Source organism: Oryzias latipes, chromosome 9 (assembly GCF_002234675.1).
Source record: "Oryzias latipes chromosome 9, ASM223467v1".
Taxonomy (NCBI): Eukaryota; Metazoa; Chordata; class Actinopteri; order Beloniformes; family Adrianichthyidae; genus Oryzias; species Oryzias latipes.
In genome coordinates, this window is record NC_019867.2 from 32,230,729 (window position 1) to 32,248,771 (window position 18,043).

At 45.3% G+C, this 18,043-nt stretch overlaps 1 protein-coding gene across 3 annotated transcripts; it reads left to right on the forward strand.

Moving 5' to 3' along the window:
- Positions 1-4,474: 4,474 nt before the first annotated feature.
- Positions 4,475-16,301, forward strand: LOC105354825 (splicing factor 3B subunit 2). 3 transcript variants are annotated; one of them, XM_011479763.3, is made up of 4 exons: positions 11,276-11,692; positions 13,118-13,465; positions 13,550-13,699; positions 15,788-16,301. In XM_011479763.3, the coding sequence occupies exons 1-4, from the start codon at positions 11,653-11,655 to the stop codon at positions 16,270-16,272; spliced, it is 1,023 nt and encodes a 340-aa protein (XP_011478065.1). In that variant the 5' UTR covers positions 11,276-11,652; the 3' UTR covers positions 16,273-16,301. The 3 variants fall into 3 exon arrangements, with proteins under 3 accessions (XP_020562020.1, XP_011478065.1, XP_011478064.1); XM_020706361.1 differs by lacking the exon at positions 11,276-11,692 and adding an exon at positions 4,475-4,827 and having other exon boundaries at positions 13,118-13,699; XM_011479762.3 differs by having other exon boundaries at positions 11,278-11,692; positions 13,118-13,699.
- Positions 16,302-18,043: the final 1,742 nt, after the last annotated feature.

Sequence of the window (18,043 nt, forward strand, 5' to 3'; positions counted from 1 at the left end):
TTTCCCGCCTTGTTTTCTCGTTGCAATCACTCGGTCACCTGCTGTGAGGCGAGCTCTAAATGCCGCTGCACCGGGCGCCGCTGCTCTTCTGCCTGGAAGCTGCCGTTGCTGCTTTAGCCACAAAGGCCACACTTGATGCGGCTGCTTCTGGATTCAGTATCATTCGGAATTTTAATGCCAAATGAACTGATGTACAGATGAATTTGGGCACAAAGAGGAACTGTCAGAACCTCAACTCAATGACTGGAGTTTAGTTTTTTCCTTAAACATCCATATCTGCTCATTGAAGAATGACTGGTGAGTGAATTAACATGGTTGCAAACGCTGCGTGAGGTTTGGGCAGAGCTCCTCAGCATGCAGGTAAAGGGCCGCCTCCAGCAGACGCCACCGCAGACACTTCAGACCGTATGCAGGGGTGCAGGGGGAAGACTGGAATGAAGAACCACAGGGCTAATTATGCTCCCTGCAGAGATGCACAAAGCATCCCCAGACTCTGCAGGGGGCTTCGTCAAGATGTGATTGCTTGATGAGAAAAGCAGAAATGTTCAAAATATGAGACACAAAGGAAAATGTGACAAAAACAGGACAGATTCAATAAGAAAAGCTTTTTCTGTGCTTTCATGTCTGGTCGTCTTCACATTGTTAATGTTTCACTGGTTAAATTTGTTTTGTTGTTGATTGAAATGTTTCTGTTAGTTTAATGAACTCTAAGGTCCTCATGTGATTATAAATGGTTACCCATCGACTTTTTTAAATTGTGTGGGGGGGTGCAGATACAACAAGCAAACATCTTAGGGGGTTCCCTGTCAGCACAGACATCACTGCTACATTCACACCCAGATGGTTGTTTGAGTTCATGTGTTCTTGTCTTGTTTTTCACAAACTATTTTTGTACCAGTGATGGCAGAAGTGAAACAGTTGGATCATTTGGGACAATTGCTCCAGAAAAGATTCAATCTTGTTCGAAACATTTTACCACGGCAACATCATGTAGCCAAACACTGTTTTCAAATGAATAAACTGTGATCTTTCACATGTCTGGGCTCTTTTTTACTTCATAGGTCGGTTTGTAAAGTAAGTGGATGGATGGATGGATGGGTGGATGTATGGATGGGTGGATGGGTGGGTGGATGGATGGATGGATGCATTATTGCTCGCTGCCTGTCCAAAAATGGCTTCACAAGCTAAATGCCATTTGTGGGAGGAGCTTCTAGCTAACGTTTTTTAGCCTAATCGCTTCATGGAGCGGTGTCTGTGTTTATCCTGTTTACAATGCACGTAGGGCACGGATGCGATGAGAGATCAGGTTTAGTTGTTTTTTGTAGAGGTCTACAAAAACATTAGTGATGATCCCGTCTCCATGTTTGGGGTCTTGCCCAAATTGCACTGCAGTGCTGCCAGTTCTTCGCCCGTCACTCAAATCGCGCCTGTCGACCTCAGATTGCGTCTGTACCATTGAATTACCACTGAAACTGGCCGTGGTCTGAGTGTCATAAACCGTTACATGACACTCAGACCACGGCTAACCCAACTGGAGAATCATAAACTGGAGACTCACCACTGCCCTCTGCTGATGAGATGTCCGTCTTACACCCAGATTTTATGGGTTGTTCCATTTCCGGCATTCAACAGCGTCATTAGCGACTCTCACAAAAATGTTCTGCTCTGCTTAAAAAAGTTTGTCATTAAAAATGTAGTTTCTAAAGTACTCCAAAGTGTTTTCTCCTCTCTTTCTGAGACAGGACCCCCTTTGACCATTTGTACTTCTGAATGACTGCTGAGTAAAAGCGCCCCTTTTCAGCTTCTCATGGGAAAAATTGTGTTTGGGTCATGAAAGTTGAAGATTCTTCTGGAGAAAATGAAAGAAAGCAGATAAAGTCTCTATTTTCTGTCTTCCCTTCTTTATCTGCTGTATACAGTCACCTTGTGCCTGATTCTACGTCCAAAAACAAAAAAACACTGATTCAGAGTCCATCTGGAGCTGTAATGGAATGCCATTTGGTGCCCCGCGTGCCACCATCTGTGCCACTTTCTGTCCCAGAGGCACCTCTATGGTTCCTCCCCACCATAAAACATCCACCCAGTCAGCCGTGCTCCTCCTGAAAGGAATTGTGTAAGAAAGAGCCCTAAATGGGCCTGTTCCAGCCCGGTGGTTCACACTCGCTTGTTGCATAAAACCTCCAGATGACGTAATCGTGAACTTCTTGGCCAGCTTTCTGCTTTCCTAATGCGTCTTTGCTGAATCCCTCTGGACTGTGGGGGATGCAGGAAAAAGAGAGCAGACTGATGAGTGGACAGCAGCCCAGTTCTTTAGCCGCTTTGGGTCACAGCTTTCAGGTGTGGACTTTTTGAATTCCAGTGTTTTTGCATCAGTCCAACTCGAGATCAATGAACTGTGCTGTGAAAATGCAGTTGAACTGTACGGGGACAAAGCAGGGGAACTCTTTCATACTTCACTAAACGTACTCAGGCAGCATAAACAGATGCTCAGTGACAGCAGAGTTCTTTGCCTCGGAATAAGAAAACACGACAACCCATGAACCCACCACCGCCGTACTTTACAGCTGGTTTTAAATGCTTGTGCCCTCCCTCCGTCAGGCTCTCTGCAGTGAGGCTGCACAGGTCACAGATCAAAACCACTGCAGATATGCTTTTCATCCCCGGCTCAGACTGTTTACGTCTGCTTCTCTCAGTGCGTCAGTGCTTCAAAGAGCAGGAAAGATCTGGTGTAAAGGCCCCAGATAACTCGCATGCAGATATTCTGCTGGGAGGATTTCTCCCTGCACCCTCAGCATGAACAACACCACGTCTGACAAGCAAACAAGGACGTCTGCTTCAGGGGCTTCCAAGAGTTAAACTGAGAAACTGGAACTCAAAAACCAATGATACAAAGACGACATGTTGAACAACATTTGTTCTGTAACACAAAGAGTTATTTTGAATGGCTAGAAATGTTTGGGAGTCTTCCACATATTTCACAGAAATCTGGAGGAAAATGTTCTCAATCCTCCTTTTTCATAAAACAGAAGAGAATGGGACAGGCGTCTAATAAATGCATTTCTCCTGAAGTGAATGATGGAACATGGTGAGGGCTTTGTTATGGTCTGGGCTGCTTCGGTCCATCTCATGCAGGGGTCACCAACCTCCCTGAAGCTGAGAGCTACTTCATGGGTACTGAGTCATACGAAGGGCTACTAGTTTGGATGACAAATTTGCTCATTTTGTCTTTAGTTGAATATTAATAATGATTAATAATTAAATATGTGAAAAGATTCATCACTGTATGATCTTTCACAATAATTATCAACATTGACAACAAGGCGGGAAACAGAAAATAATATTCAGCCCTTTATGAATCTCAGTAATGTTACGTTTTCAGATGATCCCTACATTTCATAGGGAAAATGTCCTCTTGTCACTATGTTAAAGAAAAATACAGTAATCCTCCGCCCATTCGCGGTTTAATAGTCGCGCCCCGGCCATTCGCTTCTTCAGATTCTGCAGATTCTGACTCTGCAGAGGCTCTGGGAGTTTTAAAACAGCGTCAATTATTCGCGGATTTTCGTTATTCGCGGGGGGGTGAGGAACGTAACCCCCCCGCGAATACAGGGGGATTACTGTAATATACATATCTTTAAATCTTGTCACATTTTAAACTCATAACCAAATCTGCAGCGTTTTATACCCAAATTATAACTGCTATGTCATGAGCACACTTTTCTATTGAACACATTTCTTCTTTCAAATTATGTAATTGACACATGAATCACTAAAATGATAAACAGCCTAAGAATCCCACCGTTCATGTTCTACGTTGGTTTATTCCTGACACATTGGTGAAAATTTTACATAAAGACCACAACCTTTCTCCCATTTTCCACATAGATTCACGTCTGACCAGTTTACGTTTGCAGAATGTGTATGTAGCGGCTGTGAGACCCCACCTTGAGCAGAGATGGAGACATTTTTTTAGTTGCTTAGAGCAGGTTTGGGGGTATTGAGGTGATGAAGCTCAGGTTATTACTCTCCATACATGCAGTTTAGTGCGAGGATAGTTTGATCATACGTGAGCCTTCATCAGACCAGCAGTTATAATCAAAGGTTCATCAGCAAGGTGGAATCAGTGAGGACATCGCAGTAGTCGGATGTACATCGGAGGATTTCAAACCTTCTTGAGCTTAACAACGCCAGAAACAGTAGCTGCTTTTTGCAGACGGACATGATGAAAGGGAAACAACAATGAACCTAGACAGCGACACGTGTGTCCACGCTGCAGTCTGCTGTGTATGACAACACCAAAACTACTACAAGTTTCATACAAGACCGTTAAAAACTTGAAGAGGCATTTATCATGTCATGAGTTTTCAACAATAATGAATCTGTGGTAAATGATTCAGCTTAAGTGATAAAGAGGAAGACTTCTGTTTCTTTCATCTAAGTGAACGACCCTGGGAGTATTTCAGGCAGGCAACTCGAGCAGTGCATTTACCTGGTTACTCCTCCCTGTGGCCGGTTCAGTCTAATCAACTCACCTGTTCAGCGTCCTACTTAAGTCCAGGTGCGGTCCAATCCTCTTCTTCCATTTCCGCGAGCTCTGTGTTCGTCACCGGTTCTCCATGCTCGCTGTTCTCCTTCTCGCTTTTCCCAGCGGTATGATGTCTTCCCCTGTTCTTCTTCGGACTCGATGGTCCCCCTTCTTCTGATGTGGGGGTGCGTCTCAGGTATGCGTCTGCGGGGGGAGCGTCCTGCGGTTTTCGGGTCGTCAGTGGTGCTCCATCGGGAGATGTCTGGGCCTTCCTAAAAGCCTTGATCACCAGAATCTCTATGGTAAGCGTGCCATGCTGCCCTCTTCCTCTGTGTTTTTACATGTTGCGGGTCTTCCCGATTCTCTGCTCAAACAGGTCATCGGTGATGTCACACCCCTAAGGACCCTGGGAATTGCAGTTCCTGCTCTTGAAATTAATGATGCGCTCCTGGTTCGGATTCGGCTGTGTGGCTCTGCGTCGTCTGGTTCCCGTTTTGGGGATTGTGGGGTTTTTCCTGTGGTCATTAAGGCTGGCGGTCCTCGCTAGGACGGGTTTCTCCCACTGTTTGAATTTGTTGTGGCTTTTGTCGTTTTTCTCTGCTGTTTGGTTGTTTTCCATTTTGTTATTTAGGAGCTGGATGTGAATTTGACCATCATTTCGTGCTGGTTTTGTTATGGTGGCTCTCTGTTTTGTTTCTTTTTCTGTTAAGGCTGCTGTACATTCCATAGTTTAACCAGCGTTTGGATTGGTCTTTCGTTGGACCTGTCCATCTTCTGTGGACATTTTCTTGTCTTAGACTCTTTTATGCAGCGTCTGTGGCTCCTTTTCTCATTTTAATTCACTTGGTTCGGGAACAGCTCGTGTCGTCACAACCGCATGCTCAGCCGTCTGGTTCTGCTCCGCCCTTCCTCCATGATAATTTCCACCAGACGCAGTGCATGAACGGGAAAGGCTGATATCACAGATACTTTCGCTGTTCTGCCTCTCCATCCCTCCCAGTGGCATCTTTTGCCATTGGGTGGCGCTAGGCCTGCACAATTAATCACAAATTCATCGTTATCACCATTGCAAGCTGTGCAATATCTATATCGCAAAAGTCAGCGAAATAATAGATGGTAAAACCTAAATGTGCTAAAAGAATCCCCATGGCAACTTGAACTATTTAATGAATTGAATAAATCCCTTTATGCATTTGACCAATCAGATGGAGCCCTTCAAGTTGTTGACTAATTGGATGGATGGATGGATTGATGGATGGATGGATGGATGAATGGACGGTATGAAGTTAGTGGGAGTGCACAGTGTGTTGTGTGACACGCTGCACCAGCAGAACCCTTCAGGACGCTATGGTGTCTCCTTTTTGTCCCATGAAGACTCTTTAATGAACTCTGAGCTGTTGGTCTCCTGCTCACCAGCTGGGACCATGCAGGGCGGTCTTCACTGTGTTGAGAGGGGGGTGGGGGGCTCCTCCTGTGGTCAGGATCAGTTTACCGGAGGAAGCGTGGACATTTGTGTGCACTGAAAAAACAAAATGCCTGGCATTCCTTGTCCACCAAAATGGGGGGATGGGGTTTCCTTGGTTACATTGGTGGGACACATTTTTCCCAGTCCCTGATTTTGAGGTAAATGAAGTGTGGAGGGGCTGTGGGGGATTTAGCGGTTGTTTGAGGTCTCCAGGAGAAAAACTTCCTGTGAAAGAGCAGATTCAGACTGACAGCAGCCGCAGGAGCTCCAGTATTTGTTCAAATGTCCCGAAGCTTTTCACAAAATCACACACGGCTCCTTCCTCTGCATTTCAAACAGCTGTTGGGGATGAAACACTGTTTTTTCCTATTCAGAGGAAGAGGTTTGGAGCGAGCGTGCTTTGCACGGGCTCTGTGTTGGTCAGAGAGTTCTTCTATGAAAATGACAGAGCAGAAGACCACAGCTTCTGGCATTTTTCTGACAGTCAGGAGTTCAGAAATCCACATCACAGCAGCTCAAAGCCCATTGGGGTGACAGTGGCTCAGGTGGTTGAGCGGGTCGTCCAATGATCGAAGGGTTGGCGGTTCGATCCCCGCTCCCACCAGCCAAAATGTCATTGTGTCCTTGGGTAAGACACTTCACCCTCCTTGCCTCCAGTGCGGCTCCACTGGTGTGTGAATGTGTATGAATGATCCCGGTGGTGATGGTCAGAGGGGCCGTAGGCGCGAAATGGCAGCCACGCCTCTGTCAGTCTGCCCCAGGGCAGCTGTGGCTACAACAGTAGCTGCCATCACCAAGTATGAATGAGGAGTGAATGAATAATGGACACAATGTAAGCGCTTTGAGTGTCTTGAAAAGCGCAGATAAATCCAATCCATTATTATTATTCCATGTGTTTCTGGAGGGGTGCTTTGGGATCCCACGCGGCTCAGAGACACACGTTTGCTGCTGCACATCTCAGCTGAAGAAAACTCAACATTTTCTGAACATCAAGACTTTGTGTTTAACTCAGTCTTCTTTTGCAAATTCAGGAAAATGATTCATCAGAAGAGAAAAAAAAACTTGAGAGAAACGCATGTAAGCGCACCAGAGAAAAAAGCAGAGAAAACTCACTAAAAGCAGCTGAGATCACACAGACTGAAACTAACCACTATAGTGTCTGTCAATGCTGCCACACATTTTACTGGCCTCCCTGCTGGGGGGAGCTAGCATCTCCTTTCATGGGGGGCTGCCAGGAGCTACAAGGGTTTTCAGTTAAACCAGCATCCTCATTGGACGAGCTCCAACAACAAGCTCTCCGGGTCAAATGTGTTTCTATTTTTCCTCACATTCCACACATAGCTGCACAGCTCCTACGACGAGTCTTTCTGTCTGCCCTGAATGTTTTGGAGGCGCTGATCTAAACAAAGAGCGACTGGACGCCGTCGGGACTCATGAGGGGAGGGGCAGGAGCACAGAGCAGCATGCACACAGGAGCCCCAGTCTGAGCAGAGGATGCTCTACTTCAGCCTCAGCTGACGTCTCCGGCATGAACCTCATCTCACCTCAGCCTGTGCTCACTGACCTATTTTTCTGCTCCACTGATCAGAGAGGCTGCCGTCCTGACAATCTCAGAGCAGAGCAGCTTCTGTTAGTATGTATTATTTATTGCAGCTGTCAGTTCAGCGCCCTTCTCTTTGTTTAATGGACAAAATCTGTTCGAGTTTCTTCCATTACAGAAGGAGATGCCGTCATTTCAGTATTCTATTGTTGTTGTTATTTTTACCATTTCTTTGCAAATACAAACACAGAGCTCCACAATTACGTACTGGTTAGAACTTTTGCCTCACAGCACAAAGGTGCTGGTTCAAATCCCAGCTGAGACCTTCAACTGTTGTGCATGAGTGGGTTTTCTCTGGGCACTCTGGCTCCCTCCCACAGTTGAAAGACATGCTTCATAGGTTCATTTAGGATTCTAAGTTGTTCCTATGGGTGTGTGTTATTGTTGTGAGACCCTACAATGTATTGGGAAGCTGTGCCCCACCTTCGCCTAAGAGTGGCTAAGGTGGTCTTCAGCGACACTGTGATCCTAAAAGGGATTAATTAAGTGGGTTTATAGGATGGATGGATGGAATCCATCCTCCTGGTTTTGTGGGTTTAAATGTTTCTAAGTTTGAACTAAACTAGAGAACCTCAGTTCTCCTCTCACTGCAGGGACTTAAGAAGGTGTACATGGATTCAAACAGAAACAGAAGTATGCTCCATTACATAAAGAAACAACACATTTTTCCTACTCAGCTGTGTTGTCTCTGATTAATGCACAGCATTCAGCATATCTTCTAGCCCCCATGGGTTCCTTTTTCTATGAAGTCCATCTATTCATGTATTTTTGTATGTAACCATACTGCGGCACCTTGATATACCTGGTTTTCTTGTATTATGGAGCTCATGAAGGACATGACAAAACTGTTGTGGAACATCAGCCCCAGACAGAACGGCTGCTGGGATCCATCTCGCTCTCAGAGCCCTCCCCCATAATGTTTGGGTATAGAAACATCAGGGATTATCAATAGAAGAAATATGTGTAAAAATAAAAAACCTGTTTTACTTTGGCCCATAAAAACCGTTGACATGTGTTTGAACAAAGGAAGTTCCTCTTGTTTTTTCTCCGATAAAACGACAACAGAAAAGCATCATAGATGACCCGCGGTCCAGCATCCATCCTCTGACGTCACAGACGGTGGAACCATGCTAGTCAGGGGATTTCAGTGTTCTAATTCAGGTCCTCGCACCTTCCTGATTCTTTTTCTGTCCAAACCCCCCCCTGCTAAAAACAACTGCCTCCGCTTTCCCTCGCTTCCTCTTTCTGAGACCACAGTGGGAAACTTCAGCAGCCTGGAGTTTCCTTCTTTGTTAAGAAGGAGGACTAAGTGTTTCAGGGCAGACCTGACCGATCCGACCTCTCAGACTCTAACTGACTGCTGTTTCTTTGAAGTGTCAACACTAAAAGAGAAACATTTACAAAATAAAACCCCACAAAAGAAAAGCTGAACATGATGAAGCAGATGCAACATTTTTAAATCATCCGAATTTGCTTTCTATTTTGGGGTAAATTTTATTGGCAGGTGGGGGACTCAAAAAAACTCTCACTTGATTTCTGTGACAGTTAGCCCTTGTTCTATCCTAGGCACTTTAACATTGGGAGTTGGGTCATCTAGACCCACTAGACAGTGCTCTGAACCTTTTTTCTTCAATGATTTGTGATCTTCACTGGTGTCCATGGATTACATGAAATCTTTCCACCTTTATCCACCTTTGTCATGGTAGGGGGAACACGTCAATGGAAGGGGGGGGGGGGGGGTCATCTAAGATAGTACAAGGGTTTAGAAGACCTCATCTTACACAGCACAAAATAATGAAGCAGACAGAGGCACTGTTGTTTTTTCCAATCCATTTTTTAACAGTCTGAGCTGACAGTGCAGTAAAAGAGGAAGTAAAGAGAAGAGAAACCTGTTGTCAAAGTGAAGGCGACTGCTAATTTCTGACAAGTAGGCGACAGTTTTTGACAGCGGTGTTAAGGAATGAATGTTATTTGTGACCCAACATCTTGTTTTAGTCAAAGAAACCACTGACAGACAGATTACTTCTCAGAGCAGTTTTTCAAATCACTATTTTATTTTATTTTATTTTATTTATTTAACCTTTATTTAACCAGGAAAGTCCCATTGAGATTAAAAATCTCTTTTACAAGGGAGTCCTGGCCAAGAGGCAGCAAAATGTTACAGACATGGACAACAAATACAATTTCATTCAATTATAAAAACAGTTCCATTTAAAGGAGTTGACTTCAAGTGCTCTCAGTCTGGCTTTAAAATCATTTAAAGAACTAAGTTCAGGGAGCTTCCAGGTTTTTTCGCAGTGACCGTGAGAAAAAGATCTTTTTCCCAGTTCTGTGCGGACAAATGGGACACTGAGCAACAGTTGATCATTTGAACGCAATGAATAAGAATCAACATTTCTCCTCGTTAGTAAATCTCCGATGTAGGAGGGAAGCAGTCCAAGCATGGCCTTGTAAATAAAAATGTACCAGTGTCCTTGCCTTCTTGTGGACAGAGATGACCACCGCACACGAGAGTACAGTTCACAGTGATGTGTTAATGCTCTACTATTGGTGATAAACCTCAGAGCAGCATGATACACAGAGTCTAATCTATAAAGACAATGAGTTGTTAGGGATATACAGAAGATATTTAGAAGATATCCTACTTTTAATTGTAATTTTACTGCTTAAGACCCCCGCTAACCCCCCATCCGTCCTGTTTGAATGTAAACAGTCTCATGGAGTTCTGTTGTTAACTCCTGTTTGACAAAGTCTGGATAACAAGCCCCCGTCCGTCTTCCTCTGAAGGGTCTTTGTTGATTTTGAATGTTCTGTCTAAAATGTCCCACTTTGTAGATGTAATTACATTTTTCTCCACCTTCAGAAGAAACATCTGCACCAGCGTTCAGTAATAAAATACTGTGTGTTCACGAGGGGTAGGCGTATAGATTGGGTACCAATGATATCAATACCCAATGAATTCTACTGTGATGACATCAATACTTTCAATACTTTCCTCGCAGCTTTTCTTCAATACGTACAGTAAATTGGTTGTAAATTCATGCATCTGTCTGCAGTGTTGCCAGATTGGGCAAAAACAATCCCTTTTGATTAAATATCAGCCAATTTGTGCGGGAAACTGCCAAATCTGGCAACATTGTCTGGTTGGGTAAAAGTCACACCTCTTTGTGTCTTGCTGCTGCTCACACCTTGTCCTCCCAACCCTGTTTCATCGGAGGGTGGAGTCATCAAAGAGCCATATTTGATATATGTTCAGTTCAGGTTGTTGTAATTAGTTAATTAACATTTTCATTTGCCATAAATCTCTCTTTTGTTTTATCACACACTTTTATAACAGTAAAAGGTATATGTGTGAAATCATTCTATGTTTAACATTTCAAGGATAAAGTATCTGCATCAGCGATACTGTCCCTGTAATGACTTGATATCGGATCGATACCCCAAGTCCCACCCCTAGTGTGCAGTGCACAGACGAAAGAAATATTTTATTACTACTTTAACAAATAGTTAAAACTTAACTATTATTAAATGAATTGAATAAACATAATAACATTTGATACCAAAAGTTCATGACAACCACAGAGCAAACAAGCAGGCAGGTCCAGAGCTGGAGGAGAAAGCAGCTCTGAAACTTACCCCCCCCCCCCCCCAAAAAAAAAAAAAAAAAAAACAGATGTGACACCGAGCAAACAAGCAAAGCCAGTGGAAATCTGATTCCAGTCTGGCTTCAGAAAAGCGATGACTGCTTTCCTGATTCATAGGATTCATTTTTCTTTTAAGAAGCAAAGACATTTGAATCGATTGTTCTAATAACAAACAACAACAAAAGTGTGTTTTTGTTACATTTTTAGAATAGTTTGAATTCTTTATACTTACTTTATACTTTATACCTCAGATTTCTCTAAAATGATCTTTTATCTGGAACTGTCGTGAAGCTTCTTTGTTTATCGCTCGTGTTTGAGTTAAACGTCACGTGGTTTCGTTTTGCCGTCACGTGACTGAACAGACGGAAGTTCGATACCTGGACAGTGCGACCTGAGCTCGTGCGTGTTTTTCGTGGGCATGAGTGCTCCGGCTAGCGCTTGCGTGACAAAACCACGAGGTAAGTTTGCGCGAACTGAGCACGGCGCGCGCGCCCCGGGTGCTGGCAGCTCAGGTCTTAATTGCGCATGTCCAAACTCTGGCTTGGCTAGCAGCAAACGGACCGTTCCCAGTCACGTGACCGTTTCAGGAAGCGTCCCGGGTCTGTGTGGTAAAGACCGTCAGACCTTGGTCCGGGTTGGTCCCGGTAACCGTGTCCGTTCCTTGGCTCAGCCCAGCCTGACTGTCTCTGAAACCTCCCTGAAAATGCGCGCAGTGGTGTTTTTTAGACCCCGCGTGCGCACACGTGCTGGTTCGGATGGTACCGGGCCGCCGTCGGTGTTGGCTTGAGCCAGCATGCTGCTGTTTTGTCAGACTCATGATCAGCGGGTTCGGGTGCAGTCAGAGTCCAGCAGGACCTGGACCTTCAGGCTCCTGTGGCTGAACTCCATAAATCTGAATCTCTCAGTAAAAGTTCTCACCGTTTCCATGGTTTCCATCCTTTTCTGAGCCAAAGGTCCACTTTTTCCTGGAGAAGAAATCAGAACGCACCGAAAACAAACCACAGATCAGCCTTGTTAGTGGTGTACCGGCCCTCCAGGATCTCACATGCAGTTTTTCTAAAAGCTGTGGCTGTTTTCTTCTAAGTTGGTATAGTTTTCCACTAAAGCCTGGATGTTTAAACTTTAAGCAGTTGTTTTTCCCTGACGGGTTTTTAAAACATATAAAACCTCAGAAAAAACATACATTTTCCTTTTCAAACTGTGATGTATTAAAAAAAGTCATGTGAATGTTTAAGAACTATAAAACCACTGCATGTTTGATGAATTTAACACAGAAAAGAGCAACATTATAATAATGTTCATACGTTTATTATAACTAGAGAAAAACATTCATAGTTCTGAGGTTTCATTCGTTTTTCTTCTGTCTAAATCAAAAATGTAACTTTAACTAAAATGTTTAATTGAGTTTTTTTTGTGTGTGTGTGTGTGTGTGGGGGGGGGGGGGGGGCATGATTTTAATTCAGTTTTAGTTAAATGTGTCTGTTGGCCACTTAACCTTAATCCTGTTTCTTTTATGTTGTTGTTATTATTTATATAACTTCCCTTGAATTCATGAAAAAGTGCTTGAAGCCTGACATTGAATTTGTCCTTCAGTCAGACATTGTTAGAAAAAGCAGCTGCTTCTGTTAGAAAGAAGACTTGGAGCAAGTTAAAGTCCCATCATGCATCCTGGTTCTCCACATTTGACCCCTCCCCTGGGCGCGCAGAGAGCTGCAGACATTTAACCCCCCCAATGCTGAGCGTGAAGCAGGGGGTACTGGACTCGTCACCTTCCAGCGTCGGGGCGGACGGCACCTGGAGGCTCGGAAACAGCTGAAACCTTGAGGTTGCAGCCCGCCTGCATCAGATCCATGTTTTGTGAAGTTGTGTCCTCGTCTGTCCAGGTAAACGTGAGGCGGAGCGTTCAGTCAACTGGACCGAGGAGGAGACTCAGGTGCTTCTGTGTGCCTGGAGTAATGAGCGCGTGCAGAAGGCTCTGGCCGAGAACCTGCGTAACACGCACGTCTTCAAGCACCTCTCGGCCCGCATGAGTGAAATGGGCTTCTGTCGGAGTCCGCACCAGTGCCGGCTCCGGGTCAAAACGCTCAAAGCCAACTATGTAAGAGCCAAACTACGCCGGAGCGGAAACGCCTCACAGCCGTACACGTTCAGATACTTTCCGGAGATGGACGCCGTGCTCGGCCGAAGGAAGGACAGAGGACCCGACTGTGTCTCTGTGGACGGCATGGCAGGTCGGTGCGCTCAGAGAGCAGCAAGCCTGTCGATGGATTCAAATCCTTCTAAAACAGCGGAAAGACTTCCGCCTGATTCATCAGAGAGAAGCTTTGGCTCCCTGGGCGACAGTGAGACTGATGCTGAAGTCAAAGTGGAGGACGGAGAGGAGTCGGCAGATGGGAGCCACGCCGGATGTTCCCGGCTCCAGAGAGACCTGAGGAGACAAGTCCACCTGCAGCCGCAGAGCAGCGGTAAGTGCTTCACCAAAGCTTCAAGGCGTGGGACGGTACCCTGCAAAACTGTCCCAGATGAAAAGTGTCACCGGGGTCATCCTTGAGATCCTTCATCCATCAGAAAAGGAATGCCTCCATCACATCATCAAATATAGCATATTAAAGAAAAGTGCTTGATTTTCTACATTCATTCTATCAATCATTGTCCAATTCAGCCTCTTGGAATATATTCCAGTTTCTATAAAGTGTCAGCTGTATAATTGATGTGATATGTGAACGGATTCAGTCTAAGACGCTCAGCAGCCAGACAGATGAGCTGGAAAGCAGACATTGGATTCTTTCATCAGGAGTTTCAGGCCCGCTCAGCTTCCTGTTACAGGTGTGTCCAGCAGGTCGGCCTGCTGCTCTTTCAGAACAGGTTGGCTGCAGAAATATTTCCGACAGAACTGTTCGCTTTGTTTGAGGATTACCTGAGGATGACTGGTGTTTAGAAGAAAAGCATCTGTGATGTGCTGCAGGCCTGAGGTCCTAAGCCCTTCTCATTTCCAACCAGCCCAAATCTTCTGTTCCTTGAAGGATTTTTGATCTCAAAGCTGTCTAAACATCTCAAGAATCATATTTATTAATCTCAGACCACTGCTTTTACCCGACCGTCCACTACACTGTTAGTTCAGGAGTCGACTTGTTCTGGTGTCTGCAGACACTGAGTCTTAGCAAAGACTGTCTGCTGTGATCGCTCTGTTTTGTGCTCAGACATGGTACAGTGAACTGTGCTGGGGTCTGTGTACAGAGATGGTCCAGAACTCGGACCAGATGACTCTGAAGGTCATCTGCTGTGATCAGGAAACATGCCAAACGTGGTTCTCCAAAGCTGTGATGTCTGTTACAACACCCAGACTTCTTTATGGCAGATGGTAAACCAATGACAAGAGGACATATTTCCACCTACTGGACGAGAAGGCACTTGTGCTCAGGCCCGGATAGTTAGTCACTTCATCAGGTCCAGCTTCTTAGTGCCTGTTTGGACCTCCTTTAGCCTTCAGAACCGTCTTAATCCTTGGTGGCATCGGTTCAACAAGGTTCTGGAAACATTCCTCAGACTTTGGTCCATGTTGACATGACAGCATCAGTTGCTGCAGATTTGTCTGCTGAACATCTATGATGCCGATCTCCCGTTCCACCACATCCCAAAGGTTCTCTATTGGGTTCTGGTGACTGTGGAGGCCGTTTGAGTCCAGAGAACTCATTGTCATGTTCTAGAAACCAGTCTGAGATGATTCCAGCTGGATGACATGGAGCCTTATCCTGCTGGAAGTAGCATCAGAAGATGGTCCACTGTGTTCAGAAAGGGATGGACATGGTCAGCAGCAATACTCAGGTAGACTGTGGTGTTGAAACCATGCTCAACTGGTACTAAGAGGTCCAAAGTGAGCCAAAATGACATCCCCCACACCATGAAACCACCACCACCACCAGCAGCCTGAACCGTTGATAGAAGGCAGGATGGATCCATGCTTTCATGTTGTTGAGGCCAAATTCTGACCCTACCATCTGAATGTGGCAGCAGAAATGGAGACTCAGACCAGACAACGTTTTTCCATCTTCTATGGTCCAGTTTTGGTGAGTCTGTGTAAATTGTAGCCTCAGTTTCCTGTTCTTAGCTGACAGCAGTGGTACCCAGTGTGGTCTTCTGCTGCTGTAGTCCATCTGCCTCCAGGTTGGACGTGTTGTTCTTTCAGAGATGCTCTTCTGCAGACCTCGGTTGGAACCAGTAGTTATTTGAGTTCCTGTTGTCTTTCTATCAGCTGGAACCAGTCTGACCTCTGGCATCAACAAGACATTTCTGACCACAGAACTGCTGCTCTCTGGATATTTTCTCTTTTTAGGACAATTCTCTGTAAACCCCAGAGATGGTTGTGGGTGAAAATCTCAGTAGATCAGCAGTTTCTGAAATCCTCAGACCAGCCCGTCTGGAACCAACAACCACGTCACGCTCAAAGTCTGGTGTATCCAGTGGTTGAGTTTACCTACTCCAAAACCAAAGTACTAACGTTTACCTCTTGAAGCTGTATTTCACATTAATCTTGTGTTTGTTGTTTGTGACAGATACAGCAGTGGGAAACCATGTGAGCCCATCCTCTTGGCATATTCCTCCTCCTCCTCCTCCTCCTCCTCCTCCTCCCTCGGCTCCATCAGGTGTAAACCTGAATGCTCCTTTCTCCTGTGGCCCTTCTCAGTGTGACTCCTCCTGCCTGGATCCTGTCCTCAAGCACCTGTCGGAGTGCTTCCAGCAGCTGCTGTCCCAGACGCGGAGCCTGCTGGTGCAGCTGGAGGGCCAAAGGCAGGAGCACGCCCACCGGCACCAGGAGCTCCTGGCTCAGTGTTTGCAGAGGGAGGAGCAGCGACAAAGAGAGACGGCTGAGAGGGAAGAGAGGAGGGAGAAGGCCCGGATGGAGCATGAGATCCGAGTTCTGGAGCTCCTCAGCAGTCTAGCGAAGCAACATGGCTGCAGCTGTGGGAGGAGCAATTCTGATGTTGGAAACCCTGCAAGCAGACGCCACCCAGAACAGATTCACAGTAATGAACATTGACAGTTTGTCTTAAAACGGGTATGAAGGTTCATTTTAGTAACTCTGACAGCTCACAGAGCTGTGAGAACAAAGTTCTTTTATACAAGAAGGTGAAGCACAGGGGGGTCTTCCAGGAAGCAGGTTATGCTAGCTCCCACGGTGAGTTTGAGGCTAAGGAAGTGGACAACCTCAGTTTTCGGTTCCAGAAATGGAGGTATGTTTCAGGGTATGTCAAGTTGCCATAGCAACTCATGCTCTGAACATAACCAGGGGCCTCATTTATAAACGTTGCGTACGCACAAAAGAAGGCGTACGCCACTCTCTACGCAGTAGTTGATATTTATAAAAGGCAAACTTGACGGGAAAATGTGCGGTCCTTCACGCTCTGACCCAGGCGTACGCACAAAAACGGGTGAAATGAGAAACGGCGACACCGTCGGCAGATGGAAGAAACACGTGAAAGTGAAAATGACAATACTGCCTCTCAGAAATAACATGAAGACTTCACAAAGCAAGTCTTACAATTAACAGCTACACCAACACCCGTTTGATCGATCAGCAGTGAAACAAACAAAAAAATCAAACGAAAATTAGACAGAAATTCAAATGAACACATATTTGCAAAAAGAAAAGTGAAATATGTTCTGCAATATTGGCATGTTGTGCAATTCATCCTCATAAATAATATAGTTAACAGAACGAAATAATGTACAAAACTGATATTCTCGTCAATGTGTCCGTCTGGCGGAGCAGATATAGGTGCGGGCGTGCGGACAGACGGACAGACATATTAATTGTCCACTGGGGAAAGTTGTTTTCATAGTAAAACATTTCTTCATAAGCTACAGAATTATGGTATTCATGCATATGCCTTTAGTTTGTTTTATTTTTCATAAAACAATGTATGGCGTATGTCTCCACCATTCAGAAAGCAACAAGAAATTACATTTGCTGATCAATTTCCCATTTCCACGTGGATTATTACCGACATCTGTAGCTTGTCAGATGTAAATAAATGGATGGAAATAAAATGCTCCATCACAATGCGTAATGACGCACAATGGCTGATCTTGCGCCCTTAGAAGATGTGGCAAATGGAAGAATTCGGAGTGAACGCATCTTTAGACAGCAAGGAGACTTGTTGGCAAACGAGGACGAGTGGCTTATGAGCCGGTTCCCACTTCCTCGAGCGGTCCTGTTGGACCTCTGCTGGCTTTTGGGCAGAGGAGCACTCGGAGGAACCACGCGTGTCACCCGGTGCATCTGGCGCTCCGGTGGAAAGAGAAACTTTATAGATAAGATAAGATAGGACTTTATTGATCCCTGGGGGGAAATTGGGTTGTCACAGCAGCCAAAAACAAGAAAATAGCAGTTGGAAGGGTACAAAAAACAAAGTAGCAATGGGTAAGAATAAAAATAATAATAATACAAGTTGGAAGTAAAAGTACAGGTCATAAATTAACGGATTAAATGAGGCAATAAATAGCAGCAGCGGTTTTCTACAGTCCTAAACCGTGTTGTTGTATAGTCTGACCCGTGTCTGGATGAAGGACCTCCTGTAGCGCTCTTTTTTGCACTGGGGGTGCAGCAGTCTCTGGCTGAATGAGCTCCTCTTGGTCCTCACCGTGGCATACAGGGGTGGGAGGGGATGTTTCGGATGCTGGACCGGTCAGCATCCTCCTCTCACCTACAGAGTCCACATAGTCCAGGGGACAGCCCAGGACAGAGCTAGCTCTCTTCACCAGCTTGTCCAGCTTCTTTTTGTCCCTTTCGTTGATTCCTCCAGACCAGC

Coding starts and splice junctions, on each gene's coding strand:
- LOC105354825 (XM_011479762.3), top strand. CDS start 11,653: ATGAGTGCTCCGGCTAGCGCTTGCGTGACAAAACCACGAG. Junction 11,693..13,117: donor TTGCGTGACAAAACCACGAG/GTAAGTTTGCGC, acceptor TCGTCTGTCCAG/GTAAACGTGAGGCGGAGCGT. Junction 13,700..15,787: donor CCTGCAGCCGCAGAGCAGCG/GTAAGTGCTTCA, acceptor TGTTTGTGACAG/ATACAGCAGTGGGAAACCAT.